Source organism: Heterocephalus glaber, unplaced genomic scaffold, assembly GCF_053883595.1.
Source record: "Heterocephalus glaber isolate CG9 unplaced genomic scaffold, H.glaber_assembly_v1.0 deba00000347, whole genome shotgun sequence".
In the NCBI taxonomy this organism is placed as follows: domain Eukaryota; kingdom Metazoa; phylum Chordata; class Mammalia; order Rodentia; family Bathyergidae; genus Heterocephalus; species Heterocephalus glaber.
In genome coordinates this window covers 41,572,797-41,591,377 of record NW_028258143.1, presented here as the reverse complement: position 1 = coordinate 41,591,377, position 18,581 = coordinate 41,572,797, and the positions used below count along the sequence as shown (strand labels likewise).

Genomic DNA, 18,581 nt, shown 5'->3' with positions numbered 1-18,581 from the left:
GTAGCATCCAACTGCACTTATACTGAAGGCAATGATAAATAGGACTAATGTTTTAAGAATAACACAAACAATTTGAATCTTCCATAGCTTTTTAGGTCAGCTCATTATTTTATATATGTGTGTGTGTGTGTGTGTGTGTGTGTGTGTGTGTGTGTATGTAACTCAAGTAAGAAAAAAAAGTTTGAAAGAAAAAATTTAAGACCTCAAAAATCAATGTGAAAACATTTTTTAAAAAAGTAAAAGAATATTCAACTAGCAGTTAAGTTAAATATTTTAAAACACATAAACTCACCAGTATATAAAATAAATTTCAGTTTAATCCACTGTAAAAATGAGGTGTGAAAAGAAAAGCAACATCCCATATCAAATACCCTTTATCACCTAGAAATGACTTGTTATCAACTGCTTAAGTTGTTTTGAGATTCTTTAAAAATTAAGAGTGCATGTGACCTGCAAAGTACTGCTGGGGTTTGTGACCATTTCGTTACTTCTGCTGCCATGCACTGCACACATCTATAAGAGAAAAACATCTTCTGTTTCTTGTAAGCCCATAGCATAAAAAATTCAGAGCTATCTTACTTTTTATGCCATTTCCAATGAAAAGCACTAAGAACTAAAACTGACTCATGCCAAATGCATATCACTGAATTGCTGTGATTTCTTAAGTCTCAAGTTTGCAAAATGAAAATTATTTATAAAATGTCAATTTTAGCTCTGGAAAAGAAATTCCTATGTGTATGTACATTTTCTGTCTTCATCCTCAGAGAATTGCTTGCAGTAGCTAGAGATCTGAAGTACAACTTCAATATATTGGGAAAAAGGGGGGATGGGGTGGAGCTAGCATTATGTACTTTTTTGACAAGTAAAGACATGCATCAAAATTCAGAGAGTACAACCTCAAGTTTTAAGAACATGTATTCCTTAATGAAAACAAATTGCTCTTCAGAAACTAGTAAATGGTAATTAGATATTTTAGATTCATGAAACACTGAAAACTTACTTAAGTAGTAAAATAGAGTTTAGGAGGACTTCTTACAGTATTTGCATATAGTTGGTATGCTGTGCTTCAAGTGCTTAAGACAATGGAAAGTCAGAATCTTTTCTAAGTTAGAACTGTGGGTCTATCATTTGCTAGCTTAACAACTAGGACAAGTTATTTAACTTTTCAGTCTCTGTTCATGAGTAGTATCTCCCAGAGCTGGTGATCAGATTAAATAATGCATGTCACCTGGGCTGGGGATTTAGCTCAGTGACACCATGCCTGCCTCACAAGCGCAAGGAAAGAAAGAAAATAATAATAATAATACATGTCTCCTACCACTATAGTCCTTATTGTTATTAACTGGGCCATCCAATTCAGATCTCCTTTTCAAAGAACCTTCTGTGGAGAGAACAGCTGAAACACAACCTTTAGCTATTACACCTTTGATCTACTGGGCATGATCTATCAGGTCATGCTTTACTTGCTGCTCCCAACAACTAAGCATAATAGTAGTCCTAGAACCTGCCTAATGCTGCCGAAAAAAAAAAAAAAAAATCCTCTGAAGAGCAGCTTTGCTCAAGGACTCATCAACTGAGCTAAAACTTTCTCATAACTACACTGCAATTTGAGGCTTTCTCTACCCAATCCTATCTTTCCTTTCTCCTTTCACAGGGTCAAGCTTACATGCTGTCCAGAAGCTCTCCTCTATCCACTGTGCATGTTTCCCTCATACAATTTTTTGCATGTCTGGTGTGTGATCCTTGTACTCAAACTGAGAGTTAATAAAACAGAGTTCTTCTATAGTAAACAGTGTTAAAAATTAGAAAAGGTTACCCTAAAATCAAGTTATAAATCTAGCATCCAGAAATAAATGCCTGGGATAGGAAAAAAAATCAATAAAAATCAAGGAGATACATTTTAAGGCATGTGTTTCCTCAGATTTCTAATTAAAAATTTAAAAAATGTAGTTATAATGAATGTTATTGTTTTAAAAATGACTTAATATACCTAAAATTTCAAAATTCCTGCATGATAGGTATTTCTAGATTCAATTGATAGTGAACTTAAAACTGAACTCCTCAGGGGTCTCTAATGATGTTCAAGAGACTATCACCTATGGATCTTTTTTTTTTTTTTTTGGTACTGGGGATCGAACTCGGGACCTTGCTCTTGAGAGGCAGGCACTGGAACCACTGAGTTAAATCCCCAGCCCTTTACCTATGGATCTTTAGTCTGATACCAACTCAAAGTGCCAATTCTATCCCATGGCTACTCAGAAGACTACTCAGTCAGCCTACAAAGAATAAACAAGTGACTTTAGAACCCTTTCTAGTATAGAAACTAAGGCATTTTGTGTGTCCATTCATAGTTCTACATAAAGTAAAGGATCAAAGGTCTCAGAGACTACAGACTAGGATTCAAACATGTTAACGTGGTAATGGGCAGGTAGATGAGGGGAATGTGGTACTTACAGTCCTTCTGTTATAATATCACCTTCAAAGAAAAAAGCAAATTTGTCCTTCACACTATCATCAAACTATCATCTTTCAACAGGCAAAGGCACTTGGTAGGAAAACTGTAAAGGTAAATTAATTTTCTGTATAATGTTATACATTTTAGTTTTGCTGATTAAATTTATAAAAACTGTCTTGCCTAATTCATTCCACAGCCAATAAGTAGGTTATTATTAATAACCACATAGTTGTTAATAACGAAATATTATCGATTTATGGATGAGAAAACTGAAATCTAGAGAATTTACATATATTAAATGAAATAACACGCCAACAAGTGACACAACTATGATTTTATACCTATATGGCATGCCAAACTCGGAGCATTCTTCATCACATTATTTGGTTTAATAGCTATCCTAACACAAGAGCAAGAAAAGTTACTGAACAGTGAGGTTTATGTTCCATCCACAACACAGTATTCAGCAAAGAATATATGGTGCAAAATAAACATCTATTGCAATGGAAAACTCTAAGAAAAGAGTCATGCTTATTATTTTATATAAGGTTTTACCATTCATATTTATCTTTAAAAATTCAAGAAAAGAAAAAAATATACCAATTATGTATTTAAAATCTAATCAATAGCTTTAACAATATATATTCTTTCCATTTCCTTATTATTGCTCAGTTCTGAATTCATGAAGCACTTATCTTTGAACTCATGAAGCACACCATGGCATACTAATAAAAATCTCAAGCATCAAAAACACTGACTTGTGTTTAATTCGGAATAAAGACCAAATAAAGTAAAGCTAGTTGGAATGTGAAAAGTGGCAATGAGCATTTTTTTTGGTTTTATTTTTCGTATCGGAGATCGAACTCGGGATGTTACGCCTGCAAGGCAGGTGGAGGAACCACTGAACTAAATCCCCGGCCAATGAGCATTTATTAATCACCTTGCTATCTAAAAATAACTGCTGAAGAACTAACTGTTACTTTGAAGATTTACCATCAAAATCAATTCTACCCTCTTTGGGAAATTATAATGATAATATACTAAACATCTCAAAACTCAGTTTTAGATCCAAGAAAATTCTCACAATTTACCATGGCTAATGCCAAATCATTTAGAATGTGATCTTTTAAAAGGCATTCAATAAGCTAAAGAATCAACAAATAATATTCTTACAGATAATATGACATTATTTTAAAGGTTTTATTGTATTTTTTACTGAAACAGTTATGTTCAAACTAATTTGAAGCACATTTATACCATTCAAAATACACAGCAAATACTAAATCAAAATAAATTAGCTCAGATTATTTTATTTATATTGACGCTTTAGATAAAAAGAACTCCACTCAGAACTACATAATATTTATTCTCTTAGAGCTTTAAACAAAAAGTTGCTTTTACATTTCTAACTAAAAATTTCTAAGTATATCAGCTAAAAATGCTGTTTTTTTTAAAAAATCAGAAATAGTACATGCACATTAGAACCTATATTTTCATGAGTATTCTACAAAATTGAAGTGCTATAAACTTCAAACTGATGATTAAGAGTAAAAAACAAGAAGTAAACAAAAAATACAGTAACTAAACTTGCTCTAAAAGTTGGCAGCGTAAGCTCACAGAACTATATTAGGATGGAAATAGAATTTTTACTTCTCTCTTCAGTCTGGAAAACCAGATGAAGAATAGTGTATGTATGTATGTGTCAGTTTAAGATTAGGATCACATACCCCTAATTGTTCCTTACAGAATACTGATATTTACAAAAAAAGATTCTCATGAATAACAAGTGTGCTAAATGTCTTTGACTACTTTGAGAAGGCAAGAGACATGTTAAACATGAATTTATTTGGACTAACGTTCACGAGCAAATCGACTAACTGACCTTGTTAACTGCACATTTTACTCACTTTATAAATGACTATGACTGCTAATATATAAAAATTACTTACTAAAACTCATAAAATTCTCTCCAGTTGCTTAAAAAATTGCTAATAGTTGAATCCTGGCACACATTCATTCCTTGATTTTATTAAAGGAGAAAATACATTTTGTCAGACATTATATAAATTCTGAGATACAAAACTGTTCCCCATCTCAAAGAGGTTCAATTATTGTGGGGGAGAGAATGTGTAGATGACTAAAACACAAAACAGTAACCACAATATATTAATCACTTCATAGACCAGAGTTTCAATATAATTTATTCATTTTCCTCTCCATCAATATGTCCAAGGTTTAACAACTTTGAAAACAGCTAAGTACTCAATAAAAATGAACTGAATCAGCAGAGTATTTCTAAATTAGTCATGATATTCAAAATACAAGAAGGGGAAAGTCTGTATTTCTTTTGTAGTCATTATTATAAATTTTTTAAATATGAGCAAGGTAGGGATTAATATATACTTACTCTTTAGCAAAATTTCCAGAAATATTTATGTTTCTTAAAATAAGCTAGTTCTTAATTCTTGAAAATATCAATTATTTTCATCTTCAGAAGAGAGAAGTGCTACTTCACTATGAACATGCACATTCTAACACTGTATATATCACCTCATGATATGTATAGTAATAAGACAGGTACTAAGTCTCCATTTTATGTATGGAAAAACTGAAGCTCAACAAAATTAGGTAACTTCTTCAAAGCCATGCTGTAAGAAGAAATAAGAAAGGGGATTTGAATGCAAGTCTGGGCTCTTTATTACTCTATGCCTCCCCTTACATCTTTTTTATAACAAGAAAAATCTTAAAACTGGCGAGTGGTTTAAAACCTCCATCATCTTAAAACTTTTTAATATAAAATTTCATGAAAAAGTAACCTCCCCAATACACAGCCGCTTAGATATCTGAAAAGAAAACGTAAGCTTTTATAAAATTTGTTCCCTAAATCATTTCTCCTACATTTTATTTATTGTCCAGAGCATCATCTTTGGTAAAATGCCATTTAAAAAATAATAACACTAGGGCCGGGGATTTAGCTCAGTGGTTCCGCTGCCTGCCTTGCAAGCACAAGGTTCCGAGTTTGATTCCCAGTACAAAAAGAAAAAAAAAAAAAACAATAACATTGGGTGACCTTTCAGAGTCCATGGTGTGGTCTAGTGTACTCCTGGAGACTGGAGCTGCTGAGATGCTTCAAAGCTCAATTAAAAACATATGGGTCCCCATGAAGTCCTATGACACCCAGGTTTACAAGCTTTGGGTACGATAGGGTTGATGTGCTTCAATTCTTTTTTTTTTTCTGTACCGGGGATTGAACTCAGGTCCTTGCACTTGCAAGGCAGGCTGTGGAACCACTGAGCTAAATCCCTGGCCCCTGTTCTCCATTCTTTATAAAATCAGGAGTGCTAATAAAAGAAGTAAACCTTTAAAGGTTCAAGTCCTGAGGCTACTCATGGTCATTAATCTACTCACTTGTGTACACATGAGATGAAACATCAGTCTGCCTGTAAATTTAAAAAAGCTGTGTTAGATGGGAACGTGGAACACTCGTGTACACTTGGTTAAGTACTGTCTACTATGTGAAATGAATAAATGTATCTGTGAGATGCATCATTATGGTGCCAAGGTTGCTCTGTGTGTCTTGCTAGCAGATCTTCTGAAATGTAGCAGCTGACCTCAGAATCTCACCAAACTCACCCTCCTTAAGAACACTGAGGAATGTGGAGCAAAGATGTCAGTTGCCATTGGTGGTCAGGGTCTAGGCACTCACTCCAATTCTGAAACTCAATAAGTATTTGTTTAAAAAGTAACAATAAAACCACTCATTTTACACTCTAGTGTCTAACAAAGAGACTAATCAAAGAAACAAACAAGAGCTACCTGGAATATTATTTCAACATTCTTCCCTCACTGTACAAGCTCTTCTTTTCTAAGTGAGGTCCTGCTTGCCTAACTCTCAAGTTCCAGCTTCATCTATCTGTGTAGTGTATACTGTTTTCTTTTTTAATCTGCATTTATTATTTTGACGTAAAAGTAACACTTCCTTGTATATTGACCCAAGATCCTAAATAACTATCTGTTGAATTCTGTCTCTAGCAATAAACTGAATACAGAAATAATATTAGTATATTCTGCATTGTATTACTATGTAATATAGGATATCAGTATATGACTGGCAGAATGTTATCCTGCTCACTAGTGACACTAAATGTACATGAATTATCCTCTCAGAGAAATAAAGATTATTTTTTGCATCCCAGAACCATTAACATATAGCATACCAAGTATACTTAAAAATACATGTTAATGAGCTAATTGATGTTTAAATAAATATCACACTTTTAAGTCTGCTGAGTATTTCTGATCATGTTAAATAAAAACATTTCTAGAAAAGTCAGCCAGTTTAAAAGTGTATTCAGACTAAATAGTCATTAGTTTTCTTCTTAGGTTCTTAAAACAGAAAAGAATAATTGCTAGGAGTTAGCAGGTAACCTTTTAATATTTTCTAACAGGAATCATGTCAGAAATTTAATATATATATTAAACTATCATATGAAGTTCAACGGTTTTGCCTAAATTTTTCTTTTCTTTTCTCCCCCACCCCAGGAAAAAGAATAGTCAATTTGCTTCTGAATCAAATTCAGTTGCGGGCTGAATATATAATCATTAAGCAAGAAGTTGTCACTGTACAATATGAGAACTAAAGTTTAAAATATTTGAATTTTTGTATTTTATAATAAACTCAAAAGTGAAGCAAATCTTTAAAAAATCATTTCATGAATTAGTTCAGAGCAGAGCTCTGGTAATTTCTATGAGCTTACATTCCACTAAAATTATGTATGAGACTAACAATGGTTTTCATCTATATCATTTAAAAACATTTATAATAGTGTACAATATACAGAGTGACATGGATTCTCTATAATATAGTATGTTTTAGTGTTCATTTTGGTCTCATTGCTCCTATACATGTCAAAAGCTGACAGGGATGCCCACTCAAGTTACTTTATATAATTAATAGAATATGAAAAATCAACTATACATAATACCTGTTATAAGTAATATAGAGAACTATTGAGAACTTAAAGAAAATGTATAGTTCTTTCCCTTAACTTATGCTGAAAGTAGCGACACCTAGTGACGGTAACTTCAGAAAAGGCCCCACAACAACCTCTGCTATTAATTTTCCATTCCTGAATTATTCTGATTATATAATTATAACAGTATAATATTAAAGAACCAGTAAAAAAAATTGAGCCCTGAAAATTTATAGACCTGGATTTGTATGCTTTGTCACAGTCTGATTTTGGCAAAGTATACTTGTAATCATTTTGACCCTAATTTTTAAAAATCTTTCCATTTAAAAAATGTAATATACCAATACTGCCACTCTCTAAGGTTACTGTAAAGAATAAATAAGTTGAAATGGTTATTATTACAATACCTGGCACACAGCAATTCACACAGCAATTATTTAATAAAAATATAATCAAGTCACTCTAAGAGAAAGTCAAACTTACAGTGAATAAACTGAAATTACAGTAAAGAATCTAAGGTTATCTAATCACTCAAAAACAGGTTAACACAGGAATTTATAAAAATGGAAATATATAAAATATACAGGAAATAGGTTTTAAAAATCATTAACAGAGATCCAACTTAAGTCATTTACATATAGACTGTCAGTTTAACAGTTGATCTAATCATTGTCTTACTAAATATTTTGACAGTTTTGATAAATCACATGCAGGGAAGGGAGGAGAGTCCTATGCTAGTCTTCATTTTTATGAATTTATATTCTTAAGTTTAATGATTTAACTAAAATACTCTGATGGATTTACTAGCATTTAATCTGACTCAAGAGTGCTGAGAGATTCTGACATAAAAGAATCATAAATTACAACCAAAGTCAGAAACTATATAAAAATGCATGATTACCAAATAATTTGATCCATATTTCAGGTAACTTGTAAATCTATATGTTAGATATAACAAGTGATATGAATTACCAATAATATAAAATTAAGTATTTTCAAGAATTTTTTCATGGCATATAAAAGTATAGAGGAATACATATGATTTTGTAAAATAATTTTAGATATATTTTTTAAAAAATTAGATGTAAAATTATCATGGGCCATATGATACAAGTGTAGTTTTATACAAAATTAATTTTTAATATGAATTAACAACTAGAAATGGTGCAAACTGAAATATTATGCAATATTTAAAACTAGGTTTTGAAACTAAAATTTCCATTTAAAATTAAGCTTTAATTATTACTTGCCAATTATTGTGGTAGAGGGGCTTTATATAATATTCATATAATTCTAAAATAACAACTACATAATTGAATTATGTACAAGTTAGAAGGTATCCTAAAAATCAGAGAATTACACTTAAAGAGATATCATAATGGACTTTAAGTCACAAAACTAATAAAAGCAAGGATTTTTAATTTCTTTACCAGTAAAGTAACAATAGTCTTAGCAAAAAAAAGGAAGTAAACAAACTGAAATACAAGCATATAGAAAGCATCAGAAGTTACCCATTCTGAATTGTCTAGTATATCAGCTTCTATTATTGTTTTTTTGGATAGTTTCTCCTGTGAAAAGCTAAATCACATCTAATAGGATATTTTGGAGAAGACCTCAATTTTTATACATCATAATAATATGATGTTAGAAAGACATTCAACTTCAAATTCATAACAGATAAAACTCCTTATTTTAACAGCCATGTTTAGTTTGAGTTGGTAAGCAGATGCAAATGTAATCTACACTCCTATCAAACTCCAGGTCTGATAGATATCAAGCTAATATTTATTTCTAAGCGCTTTAAAAATTATTTGTAAAACCTGCATAAAAAGGATTCCATAAATGTATTGTGATTTTATTTTAACAATTATTCTACAGCACAATGGAAGTACATGCTCAAACAAGACACCTCAGCAGTATTTTAAAGCAGTAACCACCTAGCCAATTTCTGTATGTTCTGTAGTTTTTCTAATCCACTCTCCCTGTGGTTGAGCAAAATCGAATTGCCTCTCACATTTGCAGACAGCTCTGTGAAGGTGATAATAGAGCTGCTCCCTGCTGTCATGAGGCAGGAAATAGGAAAATGGCATATGGGGCTAGAAAGAAAGAAAAGAACGAACGAAAGAATGAAAAAAAGAGAACTAAACAAGAACAAAAGAAATTTCAACAAAGAACAACTATAACCCGATATGCTTTGCAAGTTAATTTCTTTTCACAATCATTTAGCATATTTAATCACTCATCTGTGTCCTCTCTCCAAATATATGAATGGTTGATATCAAGTCTGTGGGGCCAGTTTTCATTGTCTAAAATATATGCAATGTACAACTCCAGAATATGCCTTGCATAGTATCTATAAGTCAAAGCCCTTTAAAAAGACATTTAAAAACTGTGCCGATTACGAATTTACCTTGAAATGATGGTAGAGCAATAATTATTAAAATACTAATAAAATATTAATAATATGGTTTAATATTCCCATTTTTACGAAATTTAAAGAATTTAAAGATAAAAACTCTTCATAACACGTTAGAAACAAATCCCTAAATTGCTAATATCACACACATTCATTGACCTGTATACTTTTCCATTTGTTTAAGTAAACAGCACTTGTAATTAAGAATCCCATTTAAAGCAAAATAGATTTTTATTACATGTATGTGTAAACATAATGTGGCAGTAGATGACAAAAATGATAGAATGGACTCTACCTTTCCTTTTACACTTTGAATGGGATCCACAACCACTGCCACAGCTCTCTCCGACAAGGCTTCAAAGCTCTGCTGAGTGTTGATATCCACACCAGAAAGCCAACAACCAAAGCCAGGGTGACTGTGATACCAACCAACAACCATCTCAGGCCTGAAACAAAAAGGGCATTCAGATGCTCCGAACGGAACAAGAAATACATTTATAATATGAAAAGAAACAACACACTAACAGGGTATAAATTAAGAAGAGATGAAAACCACACAGGTGTGAAAAAGCACCATTAGAAACTCTGAAATTGTACACCATATTATCCAGAAAATACAGAAATGAGTAAGTGTGACAAAGGAGTGCTATCATTAAGAGACGCACATTAGCAGTGGTAGATAAGGCTTTCAGTTTTTCACCTTGTTACCACACTTTCTCAGAGCCAGTTTTTACCCTTTCAGCATTCAAGTAAATATCTACTCTTTAACTCCTTAGCTCTGGGAGTTGGATTTTACAGGCACAGAGAACATTTTTAACAATGGACACCAGGATCCACTGTTGTGAAAAGATTAAATATCAATTAAACCAGCAGTAGAACTAGGAACTCAGTCAAAAACCAATTTGCACTGTTCTGCTCAGCTGCTGAGCCTTTTGCTAACATTAATTTTGAAGTTTTTTCCACAGTAGAAGAATTTGAGCAAGAGAATGACAACTATTAAGAGATTTAATCTGAAGGAAAAAAACCTTAATATTTGGATTTTACTTTCTCTGTCTTTAAAACTCATGTCTACAAATATTCAAAATCTCATTCAGTTCCAACATTCAAATATATAAAACACAAAACTTCTTTCAATTATAAGCGACAATATAGTAACTCCATATGCTAAACAAAGGGAAGCTATAGCCCAAACTTACTCATTTACTATATGACAGCAAAAATTTTAATATGAAGTAGATTGCTGATTGGCAGATTTCTTTCATTCTAGGGGAAGAGGTACCTCATAGGTAGTCCATTATACTCATATTGACACATTCTTTTATATCAGCTGCATGGCTTATTTTTTCTAGGAATGATATTCATAAACATTCAAAACTTCAAAGTATGTTTCTAAAATATTTCCCATTATTTTTTAAAAGTTCCTTTAAAATACTTACCTTCCTGTTTGCTTCAACATATCTAACATTTTGGCTTGGAATACTGGATCAACTGCTTCTACACTGACACCCTAGCTCAGAAAGAAAGAAGAATTAATTTTTGTAACTTTGAAAAAAAAGAAATTTTATATTGTAATGCAAATAAAAACCTAGCCCCCAAATAATTTTGTTTTTATAAGTTTTGATACTCAAGTCATTTGATTATAAACTTTATACCAATAAAGTTTCTAAAATTCTCATGTACTAAACTGTTGTTAGCTAATGAGTAAAGAGAACATTAAAAATCCTTTAAGAGTTTATGCTACCTATGTATTTGTCAGAAATATCAAATAATTGAACCAACTATGACTTCTGGTTAGACCTATCTAGGCAAGAATACTTCCTAATGCCATCTACTAATCACTGATAAGGACTACAGCTACTTAGTTATTACAATGAAACAATATTTTTTCAATAATTTAAACAACTTTGAAGAAGGTTAATAATTTATTGCTTCAAATAAAAGCAATCACAAAAATACTCCCCCACCAGAGATAGTCTGTGACCAAGTATCTTAAATGTTTCATTTTGCTAGTTCAACTAAAATAAGATTTTAGCACATAGGAATATAAAAAGGGTCTATATTATCTCTCTGGTAATAGTCACTGCCATTATAGCTCCTCTAAGGCTTTTCTAACATCAGGATTCTAAATCTAATGTAGCTAAACAAACCAGTTAACATAAGCACTTCCTCCCTACCAAAGCAAACAGTATATTGAATTCCAGTAAAGAGTGTGCCCTTTGAGAAGAGTAGTATGCAATTTGCTGCTGGGATAATAATGTTTTATTTATTTTAAAATATTTTAAAAGAGAGAATACAAAGGGGGAGGGGAAGCAGGGAGAATAAAATGGGAGAGAGAAATATGCAACAGAAATATGACTTTACAGAAAAGTTTACTGATTACTGGGCCAGAAAGACAACTTTCTAATTCTACTACATAGAATATAAGGATCAAAATATTTTATTTTATACTGTCAAATAAGCATTTAGATGGAAGTAATGATATTAAAGCCTAAGAACTATTTATTATAATCAGTATTTATATAAGGACTGAACATAACATAACCAAATATAAGTTAATTTATTGTTTGCAGATATTCTGACATGAAAAGATATATATCATAATGCGTGTTACATATATACGTAGTAGTAGTCTAAGATTTAAACCTAGGCTGGGGATATAGCTCAGTGGTACCGTGCCTGCCTGGCAAGTGCAAGATTCTGAGTTTGATCCCTAGTACCAAAAAAAAAAAAAAAAGATTTAAATCTAAACCTTTAATGACTACAATAGTCATATACATGTATATGTGTGTGAATATATACATATTTTTTTTTCTTTTTAAGGCAAACAGGTGAGAAGAATACATACAGTACATGTATTATTTTTAGAAGGCAGACAGAATGGTTACTCATTTTTGACTATTTTCTTTAAATCTAAATGTACTTGTATCTACAAAACTATAATGAATTAAATAAAAAGGCAAAATAAAACAAACACCTCTAGAAAGAATATATTCTAAAGAGGTAGAGTAGGTAACCTTCAAAATACATATGGAACATGGTTCATATAAACAAATTAACATACCTGGACAAAAAGAACCAAGACTCACTGCAGTTCTATTTCTTACTACTTAATATTTTTAATAGGAAGGCTTAAAAGTCATTCATCACCATATATAGAACATTTTTTAAAAGGATGTATTTTTTAAGAAAAAGGATATATTTCAAAATAATGAGGACTAATAAAAATTTAAATAAAAGAACCTCTAAAATCTTTTGAAGTAAGTGTTAAACCTAAAACTCTGTTTATACAGATACAGCAACTAACTTTTAAATCCAGTTTATTTTGCTAATTAAAACTTAAGGAACTTGTAAAGGGATTTAGCATCAGCATCATTCAGTTTGTGGCCCTATACGAATATATAGTGCATTAAAAAGACTAATAATTTAGTTCAATACAATTTAGAAATTTATACCACTAATTGTATGATTAATTTTTCCTATCAGAAAAAAAACATAAAATGATGAAAGTTATTCTGCATAGGAAAAGAAAAAAGAAAAACACATTTACTTGCAGCAGGCATCCATAAAAGTACTCACTGTTCCTGACTGTGGCATAGCAAACACATCAATCACTCTGACGGTGTAATCATCAACAAATTCTCCAAGCATCAGACCCATAACTTCCATTGGAACTCCAGCACGGCCATGCTTTAACATCTGTAAAGGGGAAGACGTGGACACAAAGCTCATTTCCTTTAGATCTCGGGTCTTTTTATTGTCTTTATTAATAACCTAATTTTGTTCCAGTAAAAATTTTATAAATGTACCTAAAAACATATTTATGTCTGAGGGGATTAAGGTGACAAATATGCCAAAGTAAAAGTGAAAGCAAGAGAAATCAGTAAAGCAAGTAACACCATACATCACTTACTTTTAACAGTGCCAGCGAAGAGATATAGACTTGTTCTGCGGTGTCCACTGCAGGAGCATCTGTAGGTGGCCCCTAAAAACAAATGCATTAATTATTATAAACAGTGTAGAAGCAGATATTACATGTCATATATATATGTGACTATTTAAAAGGAGTTCTCGAAAAACATTTCAAGTTTCTTTCTATTCTTTCTTTCTATTCAGTTCAAAACAATCAAAACATGATTGCAAATATCAAACCTGAAGAAAACGGACAAAACTTAGCACTCAGTTTCCAATGGACATAAAACTTCAGCAATGCTACTCCACCTTTGCTACTAAATAACACTAATGCACCAATCAGGGACACTTCTTACCTCAAAGAGAATGTAAAATGCTGTTAGACTAGACGATTAACTGAAGGATCCACACAAACAGCAAATCCTCTGAGCTTCTTGATTTTTAGCTAAAGGCAGCATGTAGATTAAGGATATGGGATCACTTTGCAAATTCATAGGTATAATGGGAGGGGAGAGGGAAGACTTCTAATCCCTAGGTGAAAGAGCTGTGAACGTTCTCTACACTTCACCTAATGAAGTTGCCCCCCCCCCCCGCCCCGCGCACACACACACACAACAACAAATTTAACACAATTGCCTCAGATGTGAACTAACTGTTTAAGAGAGGTGTCTTAACAGGAAAATCCTGACCACTACCTTTAAAACAAGTATTATTATTCTTATTACAGGCTAAAGATGATACTAAGTTTCTCCAGAAAGAACCTACCTAATTTACAAAACAAAACAAATTTCTTTTGACTATAACATTCAGCTACACAAAGCAATTTATAGTCTTTACCCTCAAGATGCCTACAATCTTACAATCTTATAAATATGATTCTGTCCCAGCTGATATACATAAAAACTTTTTTAGTACTGAACAGTCTGGGAAATTATATTGAGTTGTGATTTCTAATTGCCAAGTCCTGTTTTGCTTAGTTTCCTCCTTGTCAATAACTAAGTTTTCTTTAAATACAAAAATCACATACAAATATCCTGGTTTTATTTACTTTTGTGCAAAGTAGTACAAAAAGTCAAAACCCACAAATTTATATTTTAATAATAAATGCCAGGAATAGTTAAAACTTCATTTATCATCATATAATGCAGCTTTATTGCTTATCTTTCAAAAAGATAAAAATCTCTTTCAGAATGAAAATTTTACAGTATACTACTTTCAAACATTTGTTGAAGTCATCATAATTCTAGTGATATAATTGTGTTAATTGAACTAACAACGATTAAGAAATGATGAGGACAGTAGTAAGTTAGATGTAATGACAAGTATGAGGAAGTAATACATTAAGGTTAGAATATTATATTCACAAATTATTTTCTGAATCTAAAGCAACTTTCAAAGTTGCACATGAAAAACACAGTTAAGCTGGTATCTTGACTGTATTAATACAGCTTTTCCCAATTTTCCAGAAAATGTTTATGCTTCAAAAAGAAGAAAATAAAACATCACACCATCGCCAAAATGCATTGTACTGACGGAATCCAGAAACTATTACTGCAATCAATGAAGCGGCGAAAATCTGTTTTGTTCAACATTATATATAATCAGTAACTAGTAAAGTACCTGGCACATAGTCAACAACTCAAGTGTTAGTTGAAAGAATGAATAAAGTTTCTGCAAGTCAATGGAACAAAAAGGAAAAATACTAGTTACTTGTAAGAGAGGCAGTGAGCCACATGCAAGTAAGGTATTTTAGCTCCTTTTTTACAATGGATTATTTTCTCCTGGTTCAGAAACAAAGCCATGTACTAGGTAGAAGAAAACTATGCAACTGTTTCTTTAGAACACAAGTGCTGTTTTGACACAGGAGACAGTGCAGTGATATTTCTTGTTGTCCCTCTCACACCTTCTTTACCTCATTACAGTTGTATTTTGTTTCTTGATCTAGTCAAAGACTAAAAACCTAGCAAGGGTCTTTGGACCTTTAATAGAAATGCTAACAGTTATAATCTGGGGTCTGCAAGGCTGTGGGAAATTAAAGGATTGAAAAGGTTAGTCTGAATGATGGACAAGCAGTGGACACTAGAAGAATTTTTGGGGATTTGGTATGATATAAAGATTTACTTAAAATTGTTTTATATTGTACTATAGTTGTGAAAGGATGTTACCACTGAGTTAAAAACATGTGCACATTATTTTTGCAACTAGAAGCCTATGATAATACCAAAGTAGGAAAAAATACCATTTTGTTATTTTGTTGTTGTGATTGGTATCCAAGTTTATTTTTACAAGTGATTAGCTGTTTGTGATTGGTATCCAAGTTTATTTTTACAAGTGAGTAAGAAAATAATTACGGGGATATGTGGATGGGGGGAGATGGGAGGAAGGGGAAGGAAGGCAAAATATAAAAAGGATCAAGATGTGATATGTACATTTATCAACTCCCCACCCTGAATGTATTTATTATGTATCCCAAATGTAAATAAAAAGAACAAAAAATAAAAATTTAGCAAGTAAAGAAGAGCAGGCAGCATTGGAATGCACAGCAGAGGAGGGGAGAGGAGAAAAGAAAAACAGTCTACGAGACAGATATTAAGGACCTTTGACTAGCTCCCCATATAGAATAGCACACAACCAGGCAATCTAGAAGAAAATCCCATTAAAAGACTCTGGAAACTGAACTCAGGGAAGTATGTAAGAACTTATACAGCAGATGAGTGGATGATGCCCCCCAGATGAAAAAAACATGGGACTGTATCTACATCCACTGTCTTTTGGCAAACACTTGTGGGGAACAGCATTCTGATGATTCCAAGAGAGTGCCAGATTCAAAGAGAGTGATTCAAAGAGAGGGAAGTCATCTAAAAATAAGACTCATGAACAAAATTTTAGTAAATTATTTGGTGTTAGTAGAATACAAGGTTTCTTCTCTTTAAAATAAAAAGCTACAGGACTGACAAGATGAAAAATAAAAATAAGAGTAAAATATGACAAGTTTAATTCAGTGATATAGAATACAAAATTCTCTCTTACAAATGAAAGGGAAAATACAATTCTAAGTTTTGACTTTGATTATTCTGCAAATACAGATTGGAGGTTTTTTTTAAAGAATTTAAAGTAATTGCTATAAAATTTAAAACATAATGTACACCTTACCAAGTTGATGAAAAAAAAGTAAACAAAACAACAGAGAATCCAAAAAGGGAGAAAAACAGAAATACCAAACATGTAGGATCAAATACACTAGTTATGAAAAATATAAATGGATTAAAATCTCCTGAATTTTAATAAAAATATTAAAATATGTAAAAATGTAAGTGAATATAACCATATCAAAATAGGCTTAAAATGAAAATTCAAAAATATACTGCTTAAAAATAACAACAACCACAAAAAGATGGAACAAGAGTTCCACTGTCAGTCAAGGAGATAGAGGATGAATATCTCTAACCCAAAATGCTTGGGACCACAAGTGTCTCTAATTTCAGAGTTTTTCAGATTTTGGAATATCTGCATAAATTCTACCAGTTGAACACCACCAATCCAAAAATCCAAACTCTAAAAGCTAAAACTTTTTGAATATTACATTCTGAATTTTGGAGCATTTCAGATTTTTGGAATTAGGATCCTCAACTTATAACTACAGTTCTTGTGTAAAAGAAGCTACAATGGCCACTACTGTTCACTCACCTTACCTTTTTTCAGTGATGTATTACAATTAAATCTCCCAGCATTAAATTATCTTTGTACTTGTGGGATAAATTTTCCTTTGGTTTAACAGTTTTTATTTGCAGTTTTTGTTTTCCTGTTCAAAAGTGGGATGGGTCTGGATTTTGCTTTTTTCTGTTAAATCCGTCAGGTTTTAATATCATTATGGTAAATTTTAAAAACAAACTGGGAAATCTTACAAGCTTTTCATTTTCCAGCTTCTAATAATGTGTACATCTATGTAAAACTACTTATGTCTTTAAAATCTGAAAAGGTTCACTGTTAAAACATTTGGCTCTGAAGCTGTTTTTTTGTTTTGTTTTGTTTGGTACCGGAGATCGAACTCAGGTCCTTGAGCTTGCAAGCCGGCGGTGGAACCACTAAGCTAAATCCCTGGCCCTCTGAAGCTATTTTTGAAGCTAACTGTTCCAACTTTCTCAGTGTCACTGATAAATTCGGATCTCTATCTGGAGACTAAATGGACTACTATACTATTGTACAAATTTTCATTTCACTTAGATTTCAAAGTTATCACTACAAAATTGAACAAATTTTATTTTCATTTTTCTTATTTAATACTGGAAAATTTAAAAACTAAATTTGCTTCTCTATCTCATGTTATACTACCCCTCAGATGGATTACAGGAATACTGAGTTACTTTTTAAAAAGCTAAACCTACGGGTCGGGGATTTAGCTCAGTGGTTTCGCCACCTGCTGCGCAAGCGCAAGAACCCGAGTTCGATCCCCGGTACCAAAAAACCCCAACAAACAAACAAACAAAAAAGCTAAACCTAATAAAAACTATGCTAAAAATACTAGAGACTGTCTATCTGATCAAGGTAAGGAAACACATTTTAGATATCAATTCAATTGAAAAATAAAAGCATGTAAAATTTACAACATAATCTAAAATTTCTATACACTTAAAAAAAGCAAATCAAATATCCTGAAAAAGCTGCCCCATTTATGACAAAAAGTAGATATACAGGAAATTTAAAAATAGTAAAGCCTTAATAGAAACATGGGCAAAGAATACAAAGGGACTAATTATATAAGAAATACATGGTGAAATAAACATGGAAAATGTTCAATCTCCCTACTTGACCTGCTTTAATTAAAGAA

General features: G+C 32.0%; 1 protein-coding gene across 4 annotated transcripts in view; it reads right to left on the bottom strand.

Moving 5' to 3' along the window:
• The window catches only part of Psmd14 (proteasome 26S subunit, non-ATPase 14), a 92,830-nt gene that overhangs the window by 26,824 nt on the left and 47,425 nt on the right, over nt 1-18,581 (bottom strand). For all 4 annotated transcript variants that reach the window (XM_013076154.3, XM_004835871.4, XM_004835872.4 and 1 more), the window contains 4 exons: nt 13,755-13,826; nt 13,421-13,540; nt 11,281-11,351; nt 10,140-10,290 (listed from right to left, as the gene is read on the bottom strand). In XM_013076154.3, coding sequence (XP_012931608.1) covers nt 10,140-10,290; nt 11,281-11,351; nt 13,421-13,540 — 342 coding nt within the window. In that variant the 5' untranslated portion in view covers nt 13,755-13,826. The remainder of the gene's footprint in view (nt 1-10,139; nt 10,291-11,280; nt 11,352-13,420; nt 13,541-13,754; nt 13,827-18,581) is intronic.